General features: G+C 37.3%; 1 protein-coding gene across 2 annotated transcripts in view; it reads right to left on the reverse strand.

The window, feature by feature from the left end:
- Nucleotides 1-21138, reverse strand: part of LOC136866463 (E3 ubiquitin ligase Rnf121) — a 186992-nt gene that overhangs the window by 54015 nt on the left and 111839 nt on the right. For both annotated transcript variants that reach the window (XM_067143448.2, XM_067143447.2), the window contains exon 5: nucleotides 14011-14239. In XM_067143448.2, the coding sequence (XP_066999549.1) occupies nucleotides 14011-14239 (229 nt within the window). The remainder of the gene's footprint in view (nucleotides 1-14010; nucleotides 14240-21138) is intronic.

Consider the following 21138-nt stretch of genomic DNA (forward strand, 5'->3'; position numbering starts at 1 on the left):
GTGAGAATTGATGGTAGAATGAGTTCTTGGTTCAGAGTACTTACAGGGTTTAGACAAGGCTTTAATCTTTCACCTTTGCTGTTCATAGTTTACATGGATTATCTGCTGAAAGGTATAAAATGACAGGGAGGGATTCAGTTAAGTGGAAATGTAGTAAGCAGTCTGGCCTATGCTCATGACTTGGTCTTAATGGCAGATTGGGCCGAAAGCCTGCAGTCTAATATCTTGGAACTTGAAAATAGGTGCAATGAGTATGGTATGAAAATTAGCCTTTCGAAGACTAAATTGATGTCAGTGGGTAAGAAATTATACAAAACTGAATGTCAGATTGGTGATACAAGGCTAGAACAGGTCGATAATTTCAAGTATTTAGGTTGTGTGTTCTCCTAGGATGGTAATATAGTAAGTGAGATTGAATCAAGGAGTAGTAAAGCTAATGCAGTGAGCTCGCAGTTGCAAACAACAGTATTCTGTAAGAAGGAAGTAAGCTCTAAGACGAAACTATCTTTACATCGGTCTATTTTCAGACCAAGTTTGCTTTACAGGAGCGAAAGCTGGGTGGACTCAGGATATTTTATTCATAAGTTAGAAGTAACAGACATGAAAGTAGTGAGAATAATTGCTGGTACAAACAGGTGGGAACAATGGCAAGAGGGTACTTGGAATGAGGAGATAAAGGCTAATTTAGGAATGAACTCGATGGATGAAGCTGTACGCATAAACCGGCTTCGGTGGTGGGGTCATGTGAGGCGAATGGAGGAGGATACATTACCTAGGATAATAATGGACTCTGTTATGGAGGGTAAGAGAAGTAGAAGGAGACCTAGACGACAATGATTTGACTCAGTTTTTAACGATTTAAAGATAAGAGGTATGGAACTAAATAAGGTTACAGCACTAGTTGCAAACAGAGGATTCTGACGATGTTTAGTAAAATCACAGAGGCTTGCAGACTGAACGCTGAAAGGCATAACAGTCTTTAATGATAATGTATGTATGTATGTATTAAGTTTCCTTATTACAGGCCTGCACAACTGGGCTACCTTACGGCAACAGCTCTTCCCTGCCAAAAGGCGGTGCAGTTGAACAACTACTGCCTTTCTGTGCATGCCATAAAAATGTTTCCAGGAAATACATCTAAAACATGAGCTGTAACCTAATACCAAAAAACTAGAGAAGTTGTGTTCGTGAATTAGATTACTGGATTTTAAGGTCATGACAATTTACTCAGCTCTAACTCACAAGGGACCATCAATCAATGTTAAGAAATCTTGAAACCGATTTATACACCATCCAGAAGAGCACTCTGAAATATGTAAAACCCTTGAATATTACATCCTATTGTGCATATATCTACAAGTTACAGGACAGTAAAGATGTGCCGGCTGGAGTTGTCATTGTCCAATCAAAGTGAAGTTCTTTTCAAGTGCTGGCGTGATGTAATGGGAAGCAGGCAGAGAGAGAGCACTGTGAGTGCAGTGAACCTTGTATGTCTGTTAAACTATGTATAATTTCTTTTAGATCATAATGCAGAAATCACACAACTCGTAATTAATTTATACATGTTTTAGGAACAAAATTAAATACTAACCTGCGGTTGTATTGTAATCGTATGAGGCATAACAATATTCACGGTAAACATTTAAACACTACATGTATGAGTATGTACTAATTAAACAATTACATACTCGCCAATAATATGGCAGTCCTGTTCAATCCCCTTCAACGTATTCAATAATATGCTGTGAATGATAATGCAAATTAAGAAAAACATGTTTGAAACAAATAGCTTCTTGCACCAGCTACTTTTGAATAATGAAAGATGATCACAATTATTATTGTCCTTCATAAGGAATTCACAAGTACCAGTTCCTTTCCTAATACATTAGCCTGTGCTATTTTCGAAAGTTTCTTTCGTGCTAATCAGACCCGCTAATTTCCACCCATGTCTATGTGACAAACGGAAGCGTGGTGAACATTCTTGTTTGTAGATCAATGTAATGTTCTTTAAATCACTATAACAATGATTTATTGTTGAAGAGTACCTCCTTATTCAATACCTTATGGTTAATGTGAATTTAAAAAACTTAAAATTTCACATTAATCACATCTATACATGTTTTGAACGTAACTGAATCATCTTTAGTAGATTGCTAAACTTAACATTACATAGGGCCTATTGTAGTTAAAAACATTTAAAACTGAAGTAAGAATGATGTTATGAGTTTAGCTGTCAAAACATGAAATTTATATTTTGTGTAGATCAATGACATGTATTTGATAATATTGTTATGCTGTTGCAAGTTCACATCAATATTATTTGTTGTGAACATTCGGAAAAGAAGCCTGTCTAACGGTTGTAAATCAGAAGTAGTTTCTGTTGGAATGATTTGCACTTTTAACTTTCCAGGTTCACAGTTATTAATGAAAGTACTTCATGTATTAAATTATTATCTTTGTGAGGCACCCAGGAAACCAACAGTAAACAGTTCGATGGGCCAATGTGAGGTTAAAATGTCAACTCCAGAAATGTATAGAAAAAGTCTTTTGTCATTTTTCCGATTTTGACAACTGTACAATTAAATTAGGAGCTTTAAACATACCCTGATGGACAGCTTCACTTCGTGGCTTTGATTCCTGCAGCACGATAGACAGGGAAGGAGACGTCCCATGCATGATACATTGGCATAATTTTGAATGTGTCTGTGCGCTTTGTGATTGTGTAACCATCATTTTTCACATGACAAACTGCGTAATTTTTAGTGATTTATGTGAAAATGTTGCTTGAAATTCGATACCTATGTTGCACTTGCTGACAAAGGTAAATCAATTGATTTGGATTCTTCACGGGCCCATTTTTGAAAGTTCATATCATACACTATCAATTTGTTTGCACGAGCTTTCATAAATTTTGTAAACACCAACTTGTACAACTGCTTGTATTTACTTGTGACTGTTAAACTAGGAGACGACTTTCCAATAGAATGCGCTTTTGCAATATCTTCTTTAAAACAGTACAACTGAGTCTCGTGCTTCAATCCAGGATATCTGATTTTTATACACTGTATTTATGCGTGTATAGGCTCCACTTTTCAGATTAGAATTTTGAGACAAAAAATGGGGTGGAGCTTATACTAGGAAAAAAGAAAAAAATATGAACAATGTATGAAAAATGTTATTACCTGAATTGTTACATTTGCTGAATTATTGATCACTCACTAATACATTGGTCATCACTAGATTCACTTTCAGTATCTGACGTAGGTCTACACCACACCGTGTCATCTTCCCTTCAGTCCATGATGATGGAAATAATCAGAAATTGATGTCACCTTGAAACTTCTGTGAACAATTCTGGATATATTTCCTTCCATGGTGCAGCAATCCATTCACACTTCAGTGAAAGGGAAGCTATCTTACGGCATCCAGTTGGAGTCGTTTCTGCTGCGCTGCTTATCCAGTTACAGTACAGTCATCTCAAATTTGCCTTGAAAGTGCAGCTGTTAGAAACAATGAGATATGAAACATTCCAGTCATTCCACCAGAAATCACCATCATATTGCACTTTTCTTGCTGACAATTCTTCTTAACGCCATCTGACAAATGACCTCGAAAACTGTCACTGTTTTTAACCATCAGTCATCCAGACGTTTTGCTGCACTTGAACAATAACAGCTGACGGTAACTTTTCTTTGGGGAGAGTCTTACACTAAATAATAGCGTATGGTATAAGTTTGTGCCCATCAGCAGTGATTGCTAACATCAAAGTGCACCTTTGTTTTTCAGCACTGGCTGTACTAGCACTGAGCTCGTTTACTGTTGTATTTCTGGCATGTCAAAAACCACAGGTGTTTCATCAGCATTACTGATGGTCACCAGGTTGTAGTCATTCTTCTTTTGAAGAGTGATAACGTGCTTTTGAAACTTGAGTAGCCTCTCCTGGTATGCTTCCGGAAGACGTTGAGACATTGATGTCCGCTGCCTTATTGCCAGATCATGTCACTTAATAAAACGCCTTATCCCTTCATAGGTTCTGTTTACTGGCTATCTTTTGAACTTCAAGCTGAAGCATTTCAACAGATACAACAAGACCTTGAGCTCTTGCCCTGTGCACATATTCTAACAGCTCTGTTTCCACCTGGGGGTATTTTTGCTTCTTTACCCCTAAAGGCCGGTCTGTTTCTATTGTTTTTTTTCCAAGAGATGACTTCTGATTCATCCAACGACGAACATTCTTAGGATCTGACACTGTAGAGGCTTTTGGGCTTATGCCGTGTCAAGAAAATAAGGTGAAATTCTTTACGCTTAGCAGAGAACTGTGCTCTATATCATAGAACGAAAAGAAAGATCCACCTGATCAATACTTATTTATTAAATATCTTAATAACAGAACCGGTTTCGACTCCTCACAAAGTCATCTTCAGCTGTCTTGTACATTTACATTAGATGACATATTCTTAAGTGTTGTTCCTTGCCAAAAGATTGTATTTGACAGTCATTAAGTAGTCATATTTCAGAGTAGTTAGTCCAATGTTTGTATGAAGACTTAATACACATATTAAAATGATAACTATTTAAACACATTAAAAAAATCACAATACATGATAAAAAAAATATTACTATGTACATATATTCTATTACCGTCTGAGTTTTACGGGTAAAACATCTTCTTAAAACAACTTTGTCATCTTTCGTTATTATTTTTCGTCTGATATAACAAGATAATGTGCTCTAGTTCAGCTTTATTATTCTCTTGTAATGTATTGCATCTAGGCTTTATACCTTGTCAAATGAAAGAAAGTGTGTCAGAAGCTGAATTGACATTTTTCAAGTGAATAGTATTACGCTCATAATAATGGTATATCAGGTAACCTAAAACTTATGTTAAATGACCTATTAAGCATAAACTACATAAAGTACACCAAATACAACACAAGGTAAAAGTACACATTAAGATGCAAATGTCTAGTTATAAAGTGAAGGGGTATAAACATTTATACAAGTTTATGCTGAGTTTGTATGGGGCACTTTGCATCATTACATTATATTCACAAAAAATCCAACCACTATATAGCATGCACATTTTCTAAAATTGTTAAATGTGTACAGATTTGAAGATGAGTGTGTGCTGCTGGAGTTGTTGATAATCTTGAAACCGTTAAATGCAGATTTCACTGACGTGTAAAAACAGTTGTTGTTGGTGGTTCTTTGCGGTCTATGACGATTGATAATTATCTGTAAAGAGTAAATTAAATGAATTTATAAGTTTATAAGTGTTCAGAAAGTGTCTACTTGTGTGTGCGTACGTAAAGGTTACTTACTGTTGTTGAGTGGTTCAGAAGCGTGCAGCTTGGTTGTCTGGCGTGTACTGTAGCGTGTATTTCTAGTGTTAGTATCTGTTGCTGTGATGGGAATGGAGGGGTGGGTAGGAGGAGCTGTCTTGTGTGTAGGGGCGGGGTTAGGCGTGTCCGTCACCTGCGCTGTGGTTTGCGTGTGACGTTGTTTATTGATTGTTCTAAGATAGGAATTTTTTACAATAGGGATAATTTTTTTGAATAAGATATTGTTTTTTTTGGTTATTTCGTTAATATTGAAATTGGGATTGGTATATTGATCTATTTTTTTTTTTTTTTGCTATTTGCTTTACGTCGCACCGACACAGATATGTCTTATGGCGACGATGGGGTAGGGAAGGCCTAGGAATTGGAAGGAAGCGGCCGTGGCCTTAATTAAGGTACAGCCCCGGCATTTGCCTGGTGTGAAAATGGGAAACCACGGAAAACCATCTTCAGGGCTGCCGACAGTGGGGCTCGAACCCACTATCTCCCGATTACTGGATACTGGATTTATGGCCTCCACGGTATGCACTAGCCAGCGTCTTGGTAGGTGTGCTAGGTACCAACTGATGGGCCCAGCCTAGCACACGAGGGCGAAACGCTGGCAAAAGGAAATGAGTTAGCTGGAAAATTTATAATGTCCAATAATGGACCATTTATATTGGTATTATAAATTTATTCATTTGGAACAAATATTTCAGATTCCCTAGGGGAATCAACATTTATATCATCTGATGGCTAAGCAGGCATCAATTTTTGATAATGAGACGAAGTGTCTCATAGTGCATTGGCACTGCCGGTGGCTACAATTAGCCTACGCAGTGGCCTCCACGGTATGCACTAGCCAGCGTCTTGGTAGGTGTGCTAGGTACCAACTGATGAGCCCAGCCTAGCACACGAGGGCGAAACGCTGGCAAACGGAAATGAGTTAGCTGGAAAATTTATAATGTCCAATAACGGACCATTTATATTGGTAAAATAAATTTACTCATTCGGAACAAATATTTCAGATTCCCTAGGGGAATCAACATTTATATCATCTGATGGCTAAGCAGGCATCAATTTTTGATAATGAGACGAAGTGTCTCATAGTGCATTGGCACTGCCGGTGGCTACAATTAGCCTACGCAGTGGCCTCCACGGTATGCACTAGCCAGCGTCTTGGTAGGTGTGCTAGGTACCAACTGATGAGCCCAGCCTAGCACACGAGGGCGAAACGCTGGCATACGGAAATGAGTTAGCTGGAAAATTTATAATGTCCAATAACGGACCATTTATATTGGTATTATAAATTTACTCATTCGGAACAAATATTTCAGATTCCCTAGGGGAATCAACATTTATATCATCTGATGGCTAAGCAGGCATCAATTTTTGATAATGAGACGAAGTGTCTCATAGTGCATTGGCACTGCCGGTGGCTACAATTAGCCTACGCAGTGGCCTCCACGGTATGCACTAGCCAGCGTCTTGGTAGGTGTGCTAGGTACCAACTGATGAGCCCAGCCTAGCACATGAGGGCGAAACGCTGGCAAACAGAAATGGGTTAGCTGGAAAATTTATAATGTCCAATAACGGACCATTTATATTGGTATTATAAATTTACTCATTCGGAACAAATATTTCAGATTCTCTAGGGCAGGGATGGCGAACCTTTTCCAACTAGTGTGCCATTTTAAGTCTGGTTTATTAGTATCATCTGTTGACTGTGCCACTTGTTATTTTCCATTAGGGGATATCTACACCCCCCCCCCCGGGACTTCCTTTATAAATTCCCGATTATGTTTCATAATATGTCATTTATTTATTCCTTTACAGATTAATTTATTTATTTATTATACATATATCTGATAAATACATTTGATTGCATGTTCCGTGGGGCTGTGCCTCAATTATGGCCACGGCGGTTTCCTTTCCACTTGTACGCCAATCTCATTTTCGCTGCAAGACCTACCGTATCTATGTCGGTGCGACGTAAAACAAATTGTAAAAAAAAAAAAAAAATAGTTATTAGATACAAAATTCAAAAGTACTAATATTGCGAATGGACTTAACTTCCTCCATTAGCTTCATTATCATTCCATGTTGAAGTTTGTATGCTCAACAATTAAACTAATTTCTCCCTCATCACATTTCTATAACGAAATGGAAAATAAAAAAAAACAGGTATCCTTTTTTGTAAGGTCACATTCTGCTTTCATCAAAACATACTGCATACATGTGGGAGTTATCCAAATCAGCTTTCAACTGCTCCGAAACTTCTTCACTCATTTTTAATATTCTATCCTTGACAGCAGTTCAGCTGGCTGGCATTCCCTTAATCTGTTAATTATTAGTTGTTTGTTAGGGAAGTTTTCAAATAATGTGTCGGACGTCAATAAGAAACTTTGTTTCAACAACTCACCGTCAGAAATCGGTTTCCCATGCATGCTGTACTATGCAGTGAGACAGATGGAAACAGCCGCACTGATATTATTTCTTGGCCGAAAAGATGATACAAAAGAATTAGTTTGTTTTGTGCAATGTTCGATATTTTGTTAAACGAACTCTCTTCTTTCTTCATTTGAAATGGAACAAATATTCGAATGATCAGTCTCGAAGTTGCGCTTTACATTAAATGTGGGGGATACAATTGTTTTCGAACACAGGCAACACATCTTTTTATCAGTCCGAATTCCCTTAGCCAGAGTTCTTGAAAAATACGGTCACCACCTTTGTTAAGTTTCTGCTCTTTTCGGCACCGAAAACATGTTTGTGATGTCCGTATACAAAACCACCAGAAAACGACACTACCTCACTTGACTTTCGGACCTATCAGTGTAGCAGTATTGCCATATTGCACGTTCGAATGGAACTAGTATTTAGATTTTCGATATTTATTTCTTACACGTGAAACTTTATATGTATTGTCTGCAGTGCAAGACGTATATATAAAATATTATTATGTTCATGTGGTGTGCCACCGAAATCGTGTTCGCGTGTCACCTAGTGACACGCGTGGCATAGGTTCGCCATCCCTGCTCTAGGGGAATCAACATTTATATCATCTGATGGCTAAGCAGGCATCAATTTTTGATAATGAGACGAAGTGTCTCATAGTGCATTGGCACTGCCGGTGGCTACAATTAGCCTACGCAGTGGCCTCCACGGTATGCACTAGCCAGCGTCTTGGTAGGTGTGCTAGGTACCAACTGATGAGCCCAGCCTAGCACACGAGGGCGAAACGCTGGCAAACAGAAATGAGTTAGCTGGAAAATTTATAATGTCCAATAACGGACCATTTATATTGGTATTATGTATTCATCTTTATCAATGATTACTGTAGTATTGCCTTTATCTGCTTTTGTTATGAGAAGATTGTTCTGTTTAATTTTGTTTATTAGACTGTTTATGTGTGTTATATTCGCCTTGTTACTGTGTGAAATATTTTCTTGTACTTTGTTAATATACTGCGGTAGTTTTTTTGCGATGTCATGACTAACTTCTTCTCGTAAGTCATGTGGAATCTTCTGTATTGCTAGTTCGGCTTCCGTGACAGTAGTTGTAATATTTTGTAAAATGGACGTATTGCCCCAATTATGTTTCGGACCCCTACTCAATATGTCAGTTTCTGTTTCATCGAACACTGTGTTCGTGAGATTTTTAACAGGTGGATGGAAATTACGTTCAATGTCTAATTTAGACTGGGATGAAGTGGCCTTATTCGTAAAGGAAATTGTGGGTTTCGTTCTTTGTGTCTGTTTTAAGGTCTCCAGTTTTTTACTGAGGGTGTTTTGTTTTTTATGGCTAGGTTTTCTATTTTGTCATTAGTAATGCGTTGAAAGTGATACCAATAGCTGTATGGCAGTTCTTGGGACACTTTTAAATGCAAAGGGTATAATTCATTATTCAAATGTTGTTTTTTACGATAAAAGAACTTGATTTCCGTTTGTAGCCAGATTTTGTTAGTTTTTTCAATGTGTTACGTGTTTGATAAGTGAATCTGTGTTTATTGTTATATTTACTGAGAAATTTGGGAGTTAAGTCGTTAGCAAGGCATTCTTTTAGAAATATAATGTTCTTAGTGGCATTCATTAACTTGATTCTAATGTTTCTGTATCTATACACATTGCGTTTTGCCTGGTTGGCAATAACATCTTGATTAATTAATTTCATTATGTTCCGTATTGATATCTACCATATATCATAGAAAGATAAGAAATCGTCATAGACCAAAAAGAACCACCAACAACAACTGTTTTTACATGTCAGTTGCATTTAACGGTTTCAAGATTATCAACAACTCCAGCACACACTCATCTTCAAATCTGTACACATTTAACAATTTTAGAAAATTTACATTCTATATAGTGGTTGGATTTTTTGTGAATATAATGTAATGATGCAAAGTGCCCCATACGAGCTCAGCATAAACTTGTATGAATGTTTATACCCCTTCACTTTATAACTAGACATTTGCATCTTAATGTGTACTTTTACCTTGTGTTGTATTTGGTGTACTTTATGTAGTTTATGCTTAATAGGTCATTTAACATAATTTTTAGGTTACCTGACATACCATTATTATGAGCGTAATACTATTCACTTGAAAAATGTCAATTCAGCTTCTGACACACTTTCTTTCATTTGACAAGGTATAAAGCCTAGATGCAATACATTACAAGAGAATAATAAAGCTGAACTAGAGCACATTATCTTGTTATATCAAACGAAACATAATAACGAAAGATGACAAAGTTGTTTTAAGAACATGTTTTACCCGTAAAACTCTGACGGTAATAGAATATATGTACACAATAATATTTTTTATCATGTATTGTGATTTTTTAATGTGTTTAAATAGTTATCATTTTAATATGTGTATTTAGTCTTCAAACAAACCTAAGTATACAAACTCTGAAATATGACTACTTAATGACTGTCAAATACAATCTTTTCAATTGGCAAGGCACAACACTTAAGAATATGTAATCTAATGTAAATGAACAAGACAGCTGAAGATGACTTTGTGAGGAGTCGAAACCAGTTCTGTTATTAAGATATTTAATAAATAAGTATTGATCAGGTGGATCTTTCTTTTCTTTCTATGATATATGGTAGATATCAATATGGAACATAATGAAACTAATTAATCAAGAGAACTGTGCTCTGCGTCATCAGAAGAAAATCTCGACTGTCCACGAGAAAGGCTTCTTAAACAATGACTTTCTGAAATTAGACGTTATAATAGAAGTGGAAATGGTACGTTCATTCATCGCTTGGATGGGATATCCTTCCGCACTCACTGTACTCCCCGACATGGCGGCATCTATCACCTCTTTGCATCAATGGGGCACGTGGTCGCAGAGCAGCACTTCAGCAATTCTGAAGAAGTTGGAAAATGGCTCGACGAATGGTTTGCCGCAAAGACAAGCAGTTTTTCTGGCATGGTATCCATAACTTACCTGAAAGATGGGCGAAGTGTGTAGAAGTCGATGGCCAATATTTTGAATAAACAAAAAATGAATTTCCCTTGAAAATTATGTCTTTTCTTTACCACAAAAACTGGCAAAAACTTATGCATACACCTGGTACGATGGGGTCACTACTCCAAAGGCATTTCAGAGCAACTACCAGCAATTATTCAGGCCACCCCTTACATGGGGAACAGACGCCCTTACAGCCGTCCCTAACATGGGAAACAAACACTACTGATAAATAGTGTACTCAAACAATTCCCTAAGTACTGGGCTGCCTCTTCCCCAATCTACATTGTTCCGAAGTCCACCTTCTCAAATGTATATTCTTCTGAAGTCTTCACTCGTAACCCTAAGCTTGGACCCTTACCAGATGATACACACCAGGTCAGTCATGAAATGTATTTAGCAAACTTGACTACATGTAAGAAAATTTCTTTATGCTGTCACTTGTGGACCTTTATCATTCTGTTAATAAGAATGCATACATTAAAAAAAATTAAATTACCTAAACAATTTTCAAAATGCTATATATATTAACATAAAACTTCTTGAAAGTTGGAATAATGACTGATCATCTCAAATCACCAAAAATGCAAAAGAATGCAAAATAAAAACATGTTATTATTTGTTATAGCGCAGAATAAATTTATATACTACTGAGCAACATCCTAATGCAAAGGGAAAAAAGATGACATTTCAACAATATCCGCTCCCTAGTGATCAGACTCAAATTCGTTTAAATAAGCGTAGCACAGGTTGGTTATTCATTGTTAGTTTAAAAAAATATAAAATGATGAGGGGTCAAGTTTTAGATAAACTAGAACAAATTAAACAGGAATAGCCATGAAAGAAAGCTCCTTTTGAGAAGATACGAGGGTCATTCCAGAAGTCATGACAACTATATCATATTCAATGTTCTCCCTATGAACTTTTTAATGTGCACACCCCCCTGCCATCTTTTTATAGACCGCCCAGCTAACATAACCTAGATATGTGCTACTTACATAATATTAATACATATTGAAGCCACTGGGTACGATATACTAACAATTTGTTGGTTGTTTTGATCCACCTTTTCAATACAAATTACAGTTTGTGTTGCTAAGTTGTAATGTTACAACACTAATTTACCGGGACATGTTTCGCTTTTATTCACAAGCATCATCAGCCTATACAATTGCCTCAAGGTTGTGTCATATTTGGATTGTTGTTACAAATTTCATTACATTGAATGTAAATCTAATTTCAGTGATAACAATATTTAAAACATAAGAATAATAAACTGCAGCAGCAAGCCTCATCAAATCTAGAAGCCATTTTCCAACGAACCCAAGACTTCAATTCTAGATTATCATCATGACTCTAATCACGCATGATGCAAAATTACAGTCTTTTTAAATAACATTATTTAGAGAACACAATTCTTAACTAAAATTCTCAATACTGAAATGTTACTGTATTCTAGAAACCAACGCACTTCAGAAACTATGGCTCCTATATATTAACATCCAATATTTATATTTATGACTCAAATGCCAAATTATACAATTTTATTTTAACATTACAAACAATTTTTAGCCAAATTTTCAAATTGTAAAAACTGTGTTTTGGACGTCAATATGTTTTAGAATTAAGAGTTACTCCATTTTAACATTGCAAATCATATTGTCATAATTTTTAATGTGTATATTATTCTTATGTTTTAAATATTGTTATCACTGAAATTAGATTTACATTCAATGTAATGGAATTTGTAACAACAATCCAAATATGACAAACCTTGAGGCAATTGTATAGGCTGATGATGCTTGTGAATAAAAGCGAAACATGTCCCGGTAAATTAGTGTTGTAACATTACAACTTAGGAACACAAACTGTAATTTGTATTGAAAAGGTGGATCAAAACAACCAACAAATTGTTAGTATATCATAGCATAGTTCAACACGGGTCTAATAATGAGATTAGTTACATGTAATGCCACTGGGTACTCCAAATTAAAGTGTAAATACTAAAAAACTGTTTATTTAGATGACAAATCTTCATTATTGTCAGCATAAATGCATCAATTACATTGGAGTTTTGGTTTGACTATCACATTGTATCATGCGTGAGCGGCGTCTGGATTAGCGTTAAATCGCATGCGAGCACTCGATTCCGCATGTCGTCACAAACCCAAATGGCATCCACAGCAACCGAGTGGTAAGCCCCGATGGTACATGGTTATGAATGAGCAGTAGCTAACTAGAAGTACATAATACTCTGTTATGTCTTGTTTGTGATAACAGCACTAAAATAGTTCAATTTTGCAGTTAATGTTTATCTGTCTGATATTGTTAATGACCTGAGTGGAATACCTGCCCAGCTACTCATTCCTTCCACCCGGCTGAAGAAAATTTCTGGGAAGAACATTGCACATTGTCTGATGAATCACCATCAATGTCAATCCACCATAAGCACTTGATGGCCATTAGAATGTGCTTCCCAATGTTAGCATCAACTTAGTTCTGGCTGCAGGAGTTAACAGCAAGGGGCAATCGGAGATAAGTAAAGAGAGATTATTGATCTTTGGACAAAATGCACACAAAATCTTTTGCATCTGTAAGTTCTGTTGTGAAATTTGGAACACTGTTTTTACAGAAATAACCATATATGTGGATAAACACCTGTCTTCTGTTAAGTACTTTTCGATAATGGTCAACGCCACGGGATGCCCACTCTGTGCCAGTTCTACAGCTGCTATGCGTCTACGTTTGAAGGCCTCAACAGATTGATATAGACCCACCACTTTTCTTAACTCTATATGATACTGATGTGAATTTCTGCCACAAAGAACTGCAGTTTTCTTGTATGACTACTGTTCAAATTCACTTTCATCCGTCTTTGGGCATGGCCCGAAGCATACTAACCTTATCGTGCACTATTAACTAGCCACCAATGCATACAATAGAGATGGCATCCATCAGTGGCATTCAGAAGTGAAATACTGAACTTATCATGCTACCACATGTTTGGAAGATATAACACAGTTACCATGACTTATGAAACAATCACTATATTTACCATTTCCTTTTTGAAACATAGCCTTAAACAAAAATTCCAGGAGAAGCACCTCAGACATGGGTTAACCACAACCTTAAGCTATTCATGCAAGCACTTAACTACAGCAATAACACACACAAAAATACATCTAAAGAATACATACTACTTGACTCACCCCAATGTGAGAAGCCATCTTATCAGCACATATCTCGGCTATATCTCTGCCTAAAACTCCATAATAGAGTCCATAAAATAGGAAGAGAAAGCCAACATCCATCCAGGTGTGAGGTTTGGAGTTAAATAGAATATTCAGCCCAAAAAACGCAGCCATGATGACGATGTACCCTATCAAGCCCAGAGCATAACTAAGTTTGTAGAGGAAGTAAAACCACTTGTAGACCAATCTGGGAGAAGACAAAAGTGTATCACTTCATTCTACAACCAGCAGTTTCACAACAATGGGCATGTTCAACTACAGCAGTACTTTCACAACCATAATAAGTAAATAAAAATAAAGTAAAATCCATCATACAGGAATTAGCTTTCTAGACAACTTCTTTTCAAGCTTCTATGACTCAAAAATGAGAAACAGACAGGCACTATTTATGAACTTGGTAAAAAAAAAAAAAAAAAACTTTAACCTATGAAAAAATACATATTTTAAGAAATCTAGACATATGGGAGGTTGCTGAAAGAAATTGTAAGAAGGAATCACAGGTTCATATAACACCAGCACTCCCATTTTCTGGTAAAGCAGATATCAATCAAGCTGTGGATGCGGATTGACATTTGTGAGTGACGGATCCTACAAGGTGATAGAGCCCACATGAGTGATAATGTTCCATTCTTGAATTAGAGCCTTGATAAGTGCTCCTCAAGAGTTTGAGATGGAAGAGGATACACAACAACTTTCTTATTTTAACTTACTGAAATCTGAAGTCTTATTTTAATGATATTTAGGTCTGTCCATGGTGGGTATTCCAATAATCATATTAAAAATTGTAACTTCCAGTACCATGCCAAAAAGTACGCATGAAGGCCAGGAAAGGATGGATATGCTAGAAGAGCGCAAAAATACAGTAACATCATGTTCGTTCCGCATGATCCATACTCCAAATAATAACATGCACCAAAAAATTTGTTTGATAACATTATCTTCATGCAGTTACTACAGGTGCCACCTCTAAATGCACCAAGTCTATCAGCTATTCCATTCTCTCTCGACAGCCAGCCATTAACAAGGAGAGAATGTAGGACCTGTTAACTAGAGCAACAAGTTGATGACCTATGATCTCAGGAATAGTACTGTCATTGTAAATGTCAGAGATCAGTAGTTCCTTAATTCTGAGTAAGTTAATGGAACTGTAGTCCTTTATAGCATGGAAATGCCTCCACAGAAATCATACAAAGTGATCCGTTCTCAGAGTAGAACGATCATATACAATACTCAAATTCTGTAAGGAAGAAAAGAGAAAGGCCCCAGTATTCCATTATAGAAAGCTGTGGAAAGGATTGCTAAGGATGTAGGTGGAGAAGAGAAGACAGTACATTGCTCAGTATCTCTATTCCTTATCCTTACTTGTATGGTGAACACTAAGTGGCTTGGAAGATGAGCGGAAAGGATCAAACTACACAATGGTTTCCTCACAGGAAGTAACGTATCATTTCGAATGCGATGAAGGTATAAAAAATAAGTGGAAATATTATCTCCCCTAGTGTACTGTCACTGTATTGTGCTTCAAAAGAAGCCTGTGGTGGTAACACAACAGTATACTAGGAAGATGACTTAGTAAACTGTGGCATTCCCACTGGTGAGCCCACTGCTAGTGCACCACCATCCTTTAAAGACAAAGATGACATAAAATAGTTTATAATTAAAGAATCTTTCACTGTGTGGCAGATTAGACAGGCAACTGTCAACATAAATTCAATTGAAAAATGCAAATGGAATTTTAGCTCTGCATCATCAAAATATTTTCCATGCTTTTTTGGTGATGAGCAGAACAGGTCCAGCTATTGGATCACAATTCATTACCGGCAGGAGTCGAAATTCCTAATTACATGTACCCTTAAAGTAATCTCTCCATATGTGTAGGATGGCCATCGGATGCACATTTAGACAAAATAAAAGACCAAAATGCTTAATAAAAATTAACCCAAATCGGTGTGATGAAGGAGAAAGTTGGTATGAGAACAGCATGAGCAATCCACAGCTGTATAACAACCTGCTTATAAAATGTTACATTACAGAAGAAGTATGTTATAGAGAATGCGGCACGTGGCGAAAACCCGTTCTTACAACAGTTTCTTTCAGTCCCTTGAAAATTCCTATATTACTCTTCGGTTAGAGCAAGAACCCTATCACCGATCTGTCCATTATAACGAGTGATTAAACGTGTTACTTTTTCCGTTACCAATATTTATGCACTCCAGCAATTATATTGAATGCAGTTGAATGTCTTTGGTATAGTTTTCTCACTACGTGCAGTAGCGAGCTCTCTCACAGACATTCAATTCAGAGGCGATGGCGAAGTCTATTAGTAATACCCGTCAAGTAGTGTCCTGAAAACAAAATTTGAAACGAAAGGGAGAACACATTTTGTAATAAATGCATAAATAACACGGCCAATAGCAGTTGTTAACTCATTAGAAATAAAGGCTGAAGTAAATGATTATTTAATTTTAATACTATTTACTACAAGTAAGAAAGAAAGAATGTGATATACCTCAAGGCGAAAAGACTAGTATTACTCTACTGGGGCTTGAAATATGTTTTCATGATACATGCGCGGTTACGTTAGCTGACGCTGTCTGAATAAGGAAACTGAAACGTTTGCCACAGAAACCTCTGGAAGGACACTGTTACAATTTTTAAGAATGAAAGTGAACATACGTGTTCCCGTAGTATCGGAAGAAGAAAAATAACTAACGAATAAGCTGTAGTATGGGAAACATCTGCGAAAATCCAAGTTCTGAACAATCTGATTGTTGCCGTTTCATACCAATTTTAAGTCTGATATAACGACAATCCCCTCTAAGGAGTACATTTTTTGCAGTTATGAATTCTCGCTGTAACTGACTTCTACTGTACTTTGAATTATTTCCATCATTCACCCAAGTTATCATTTTCCTGCATTTATGGACCATTTCTAGAAGAATAGTGAATTTAACAGATATCAACAGAAGATAATGTGAACTAACACTGCACTATTTAAAGTATATAATCATCATCAGCTTAGCATATGTCCCACATTGGAGCAGGGTCCGCTGTTTCGCAAGCCAATCTCCACTTGGTTCTGAGTGTATCGTTTGGAACAAGACGAACATAGTGCACATCTTCTTGAAGGCAATCAAGCCAGCATTTTTTTTGGCTAACTACATGGCCGATTTTCAGATGGTGTGATATAAAGTGCCATCTGTACAATAGATGTACCTTCTCTACACATAACATGGCCATACTACTGAAGTCGGGTATCATGTATCTTGTCTACATGTCTATTTTATGTTGGTGACATGATCCAGCCAAGTCAGGCCAGTGACCAGCAAAGCATGTGCATCTCCATGACATGAAGTGCTTGTTCGTACCCAACTGTTGCGGGTCAACATTCAGAGCCATACAAGGCAATTGGGCGAGTAACAGTCCTGTAAACCTTGGACTTAGGTGGACTGGTATCCGACGATCTTAGAGAACACCAGTAGTTTTCCCCCACTTCATCCAAGCACGAGTGTCTGGAATAGTGTCACACTTGGCATTGACCAAGGAATCAAGATACAACTGTTTCTACTTTATTGAGATCTTGGCCATTTTTAACTGAATGGTTCCATCTGTCTGTGGACCACACTCCATGTACTCAGTTTTCTTGGTATTCAGGGGAAGTCCATGTGCTGTTAGTCTTTCATTAAAGTACATAAACGATTTAATAAACAGATTCTGCTAGTTCTACCAATATTTTGTGAAATGCATGAACTATCGTAAGTCTGAAATATTGTGCTGAATTACATCAGCTCCAACCTGCCGAAGAATGAGACCAGCGGATACAAAAGAGGGGGCAATGAAGGTTACAGACTCTGTCCATCTCTCAAACTTAAAACCATCATAATACTGCTGAGGGTGGAAAACAGAGTTGATGAAGGAAGGTGCCAGGATTGGTGCATAAGATGAAGAGAAGCCACGTTGGGGGTATTGAGATGGCCAAAGATGACTTGCAAGGTGTGTCAGTTCCTGGAAGTGATATACTGTGTAACATCCAGGAAAAACCAGCATTAAAAAGGGAGGGGCGGGGGGAGGGAGAGAGAACAACAGCATACTTCAGGGGTGATCAAGATCTAAAGCTGGAATGGCTTGAACTAGAGTAATGTTAATTGTTTAATGTTCCAGTAACTACTTATGCGGTTTTCAGAAACACCAAGGTGCCAGAATTTTGTCCTGAAGGAGGAGAACCATCAAACGTACTGATCTGAGCACCTTCAACTGCCAACTTGAGTTCAGAAGGTCAGTACTGAACCTCCCATTTACTCAGCCCGACAACCGAAATAGAGCTGCACTACTTCAGATCACAGACAGGTCCTCACACTACAGACCCAGTTTACAATTCTCCTTTGCATAAGTAACTATAAAACATTGATGTGTCACACTAGATTAAATCACATGTCAAGGAACACATGAAACAAACTGTGCACGCACAAAGTAATGATCAAATATTTCAGCTAGATGCAAGTTGTTCACAGAGTCTTCTGCAATTCTATTGTTCTCTCAATATACTACTTCTCACTGAACTCCTCTTAACTTTATATTCCCATCTTGTTCTTGGTATTATCAATATTATCGAAGGCATATCATCGTGCAAAGAACAATTACCACAGGATCTATGCCAAAACAAGAAGTGTGACATACTGTGTATTCAAGAAATCCATAGGGATACACATCAGCGACATCCTAGAATACCTGGAATGAAATTTGTTGCTAAAAGACCCCATGCTAAATATGGCAGTAAAATCTGAGTTCCACGTTGACAGTGTATTTCAAACAGATGACAATAATATTGAGATCAACTCTTTGGAACTCGGTAGTCACCTCTGTGTACAAGACCCCTGCAGCAGAGTTTTGTTTTTACTCCTCCTCAAAACTTATACAACTGTAACACATCCACCATTATTGGAGATTTCAACAGCCGTGATCATGTTTGGAGATACAGCAATGAAGATAAAAATGTATATGTATACTAGGGGCTTTACGTCGCGCCGACACAGATAGGTCTTATGGCGACGATGGGATAGGAAAGGCCTAGGAGTTGGAAGGAAGCGGCCGTGGCCTTAATTATGGTACAGCCCCAGCATTTGCCTGGTGTGAAGATAAAAATGGAGAAGCAGTTCTTTCTTAGGCTGAAACTTACAAACTTTCTCTACTATTTGATAGCAAATTCCCTTCCTCTTTCAACAGTGGAACATGGCAAATGAGAGAGAGAATCCACAAGGGATAGCTGCCCTAGAACAAGGGGTACCGTATGGTAACAGCATCAAATAGATAATAATTTTCACACTATTTATCTTAGGATAAAATGAGCTTATATATAAAAATTTCCTGTTCCTTTCATCTAATATTATTTTGTTGTATGTTACACCCGAATATTTAAGGTTTTCCTGCTTGTCAATAGATGACACCTGAAGTCAACTGATAGTCCTAATAACAATGTTTAACAATTGCCCATTCTCAATAACTATAGCTTATGATTTAGAAGTATTCAGAGTGAGACTTTGGAAAGGCATTGCCTTGCTGTGTCAATCATAAGGGCTGCTGATTTTTTTATCTTTAGATATTAACGCAATATCATCTTTTTTTTTTTTTGCTATTTGCTTTACGTTGCACCGACACAGATATGTCTTATGGTGACGATGGGATGGGAAAGGCCTAGGAAGTGGAAGGAAGCAGCCGTGGCCTTAATTAAGGTACAGCCCCGGCATTTGCCTGGTGTGAAAATGGGAAACCACGGAAAACCATCTTCAGGGCTGGCGACAGTGGGGCTCGAACCCACGATCTCCCGATTACTGGATACTGGCCGCACTTAAGCGACTGCAGCTATTGAGCTCGGTCGCAATATCATCAGCAAAACCTAGTGCTGCCACGTTGTCGATATCTTGCACAAGATTGTAGCCGAATTGAGAAGCATGTTCTAAGTCGTTTAACTCCATTAATATGAAATCAATTGCCAATTTAAACAGAAGAGGTGATAGAGGCGATCCTTGAGCAACTCCCCTATGAACTTGAATTTCCTTAGTTCGAGTGATTGCGTCTATTTCCACATGAAACGAATTATTATTGAAAAGAGATATTATTAAAGACTTCAGCTTCTTGGGAACAAATGTCAAATTTAGTGCATATTCCAAGTGATTATGACCAATATTATCGAACACTTTGGATACATCTAGAAAAGTGATGCAACAATTCTTTTTTTTAAAATTTTCGCGTCTTGAAGACAACTGTTGACCAAAGATGAATTTATGAATGTACCTGGCGTAGACACAAAACCTCTTTGATGGGTTGACAAGTCAACGAAAGGTCTAATTTTTCTTTCCAGACTTCTTTCAATGATCCTTCTTAAAATAGAATAGATTGTTATTGGACGCCAGTTACTAATTACATTTGGATCTCTAAAACTTTGCGGAACATAATCCCAGGTTACCATTCCTTTTTGTTAGTAAAACCATAGTTCAACGATGTTCAAAATCCGTATGTCCACCATTCCAAATACCCAGCATAAACCGATAATTTATCAATTTCTTTCCATTATTAGGCTACAAGAAGCGCATTTCAAATCCTAACACAATTTCAAACAGGCAGACTGGACAAAATTCTCCAACTTGTTAGATGAGAACGTACAACTGCTTTATTTATTTGGTGAAAACCTGCTAAAGAGCATCAATTCCTAAAGGATAAAGAACAAACTACCTGCCAGGAGTAACATTTAAAACTCTGCCTGACTAGATGAATACCATAAATTTCATCAACAAAACCCTTTTAGAGAAGAAACTAGTCATGTAACACAGAGGATTATTGCTTCCATCTCTGAGGCAAACAGGGAGTAACGGGTGAAGTTGCTATCAGAATGCAACATGAACAGGAGTAGCCAGGAAGCTTGGAGGCTTCCACGGCGTCTTGCTAACGATCCTACCCAGACAAACATGCAAGCCAGTATCAAAGCAAATCAAATTGCACATCAGCTGCTACTAAACGGTAAACCACCTAACTCTTTTAAGAAAGAAGAGACTGATACGCCAATTTTTCCCACCTTTTACTCTTCTTTAA

The sequence above is a fragment of the Anabrus simplex genome, chromosome 3 (assembly GCF_040414725.1).
Source record: "Anabrus simplex isolate iqAnaSimp1 chromosome 3, ASM4041472v1, whole genome shotgun sequence".
Classification (NCBI taxonomy): Eukaryota; Metazoa; Arthropoda; class Insecta; order Orthoptera; family Tettigoniidae; genus Anabrus; species Anabrus simplex.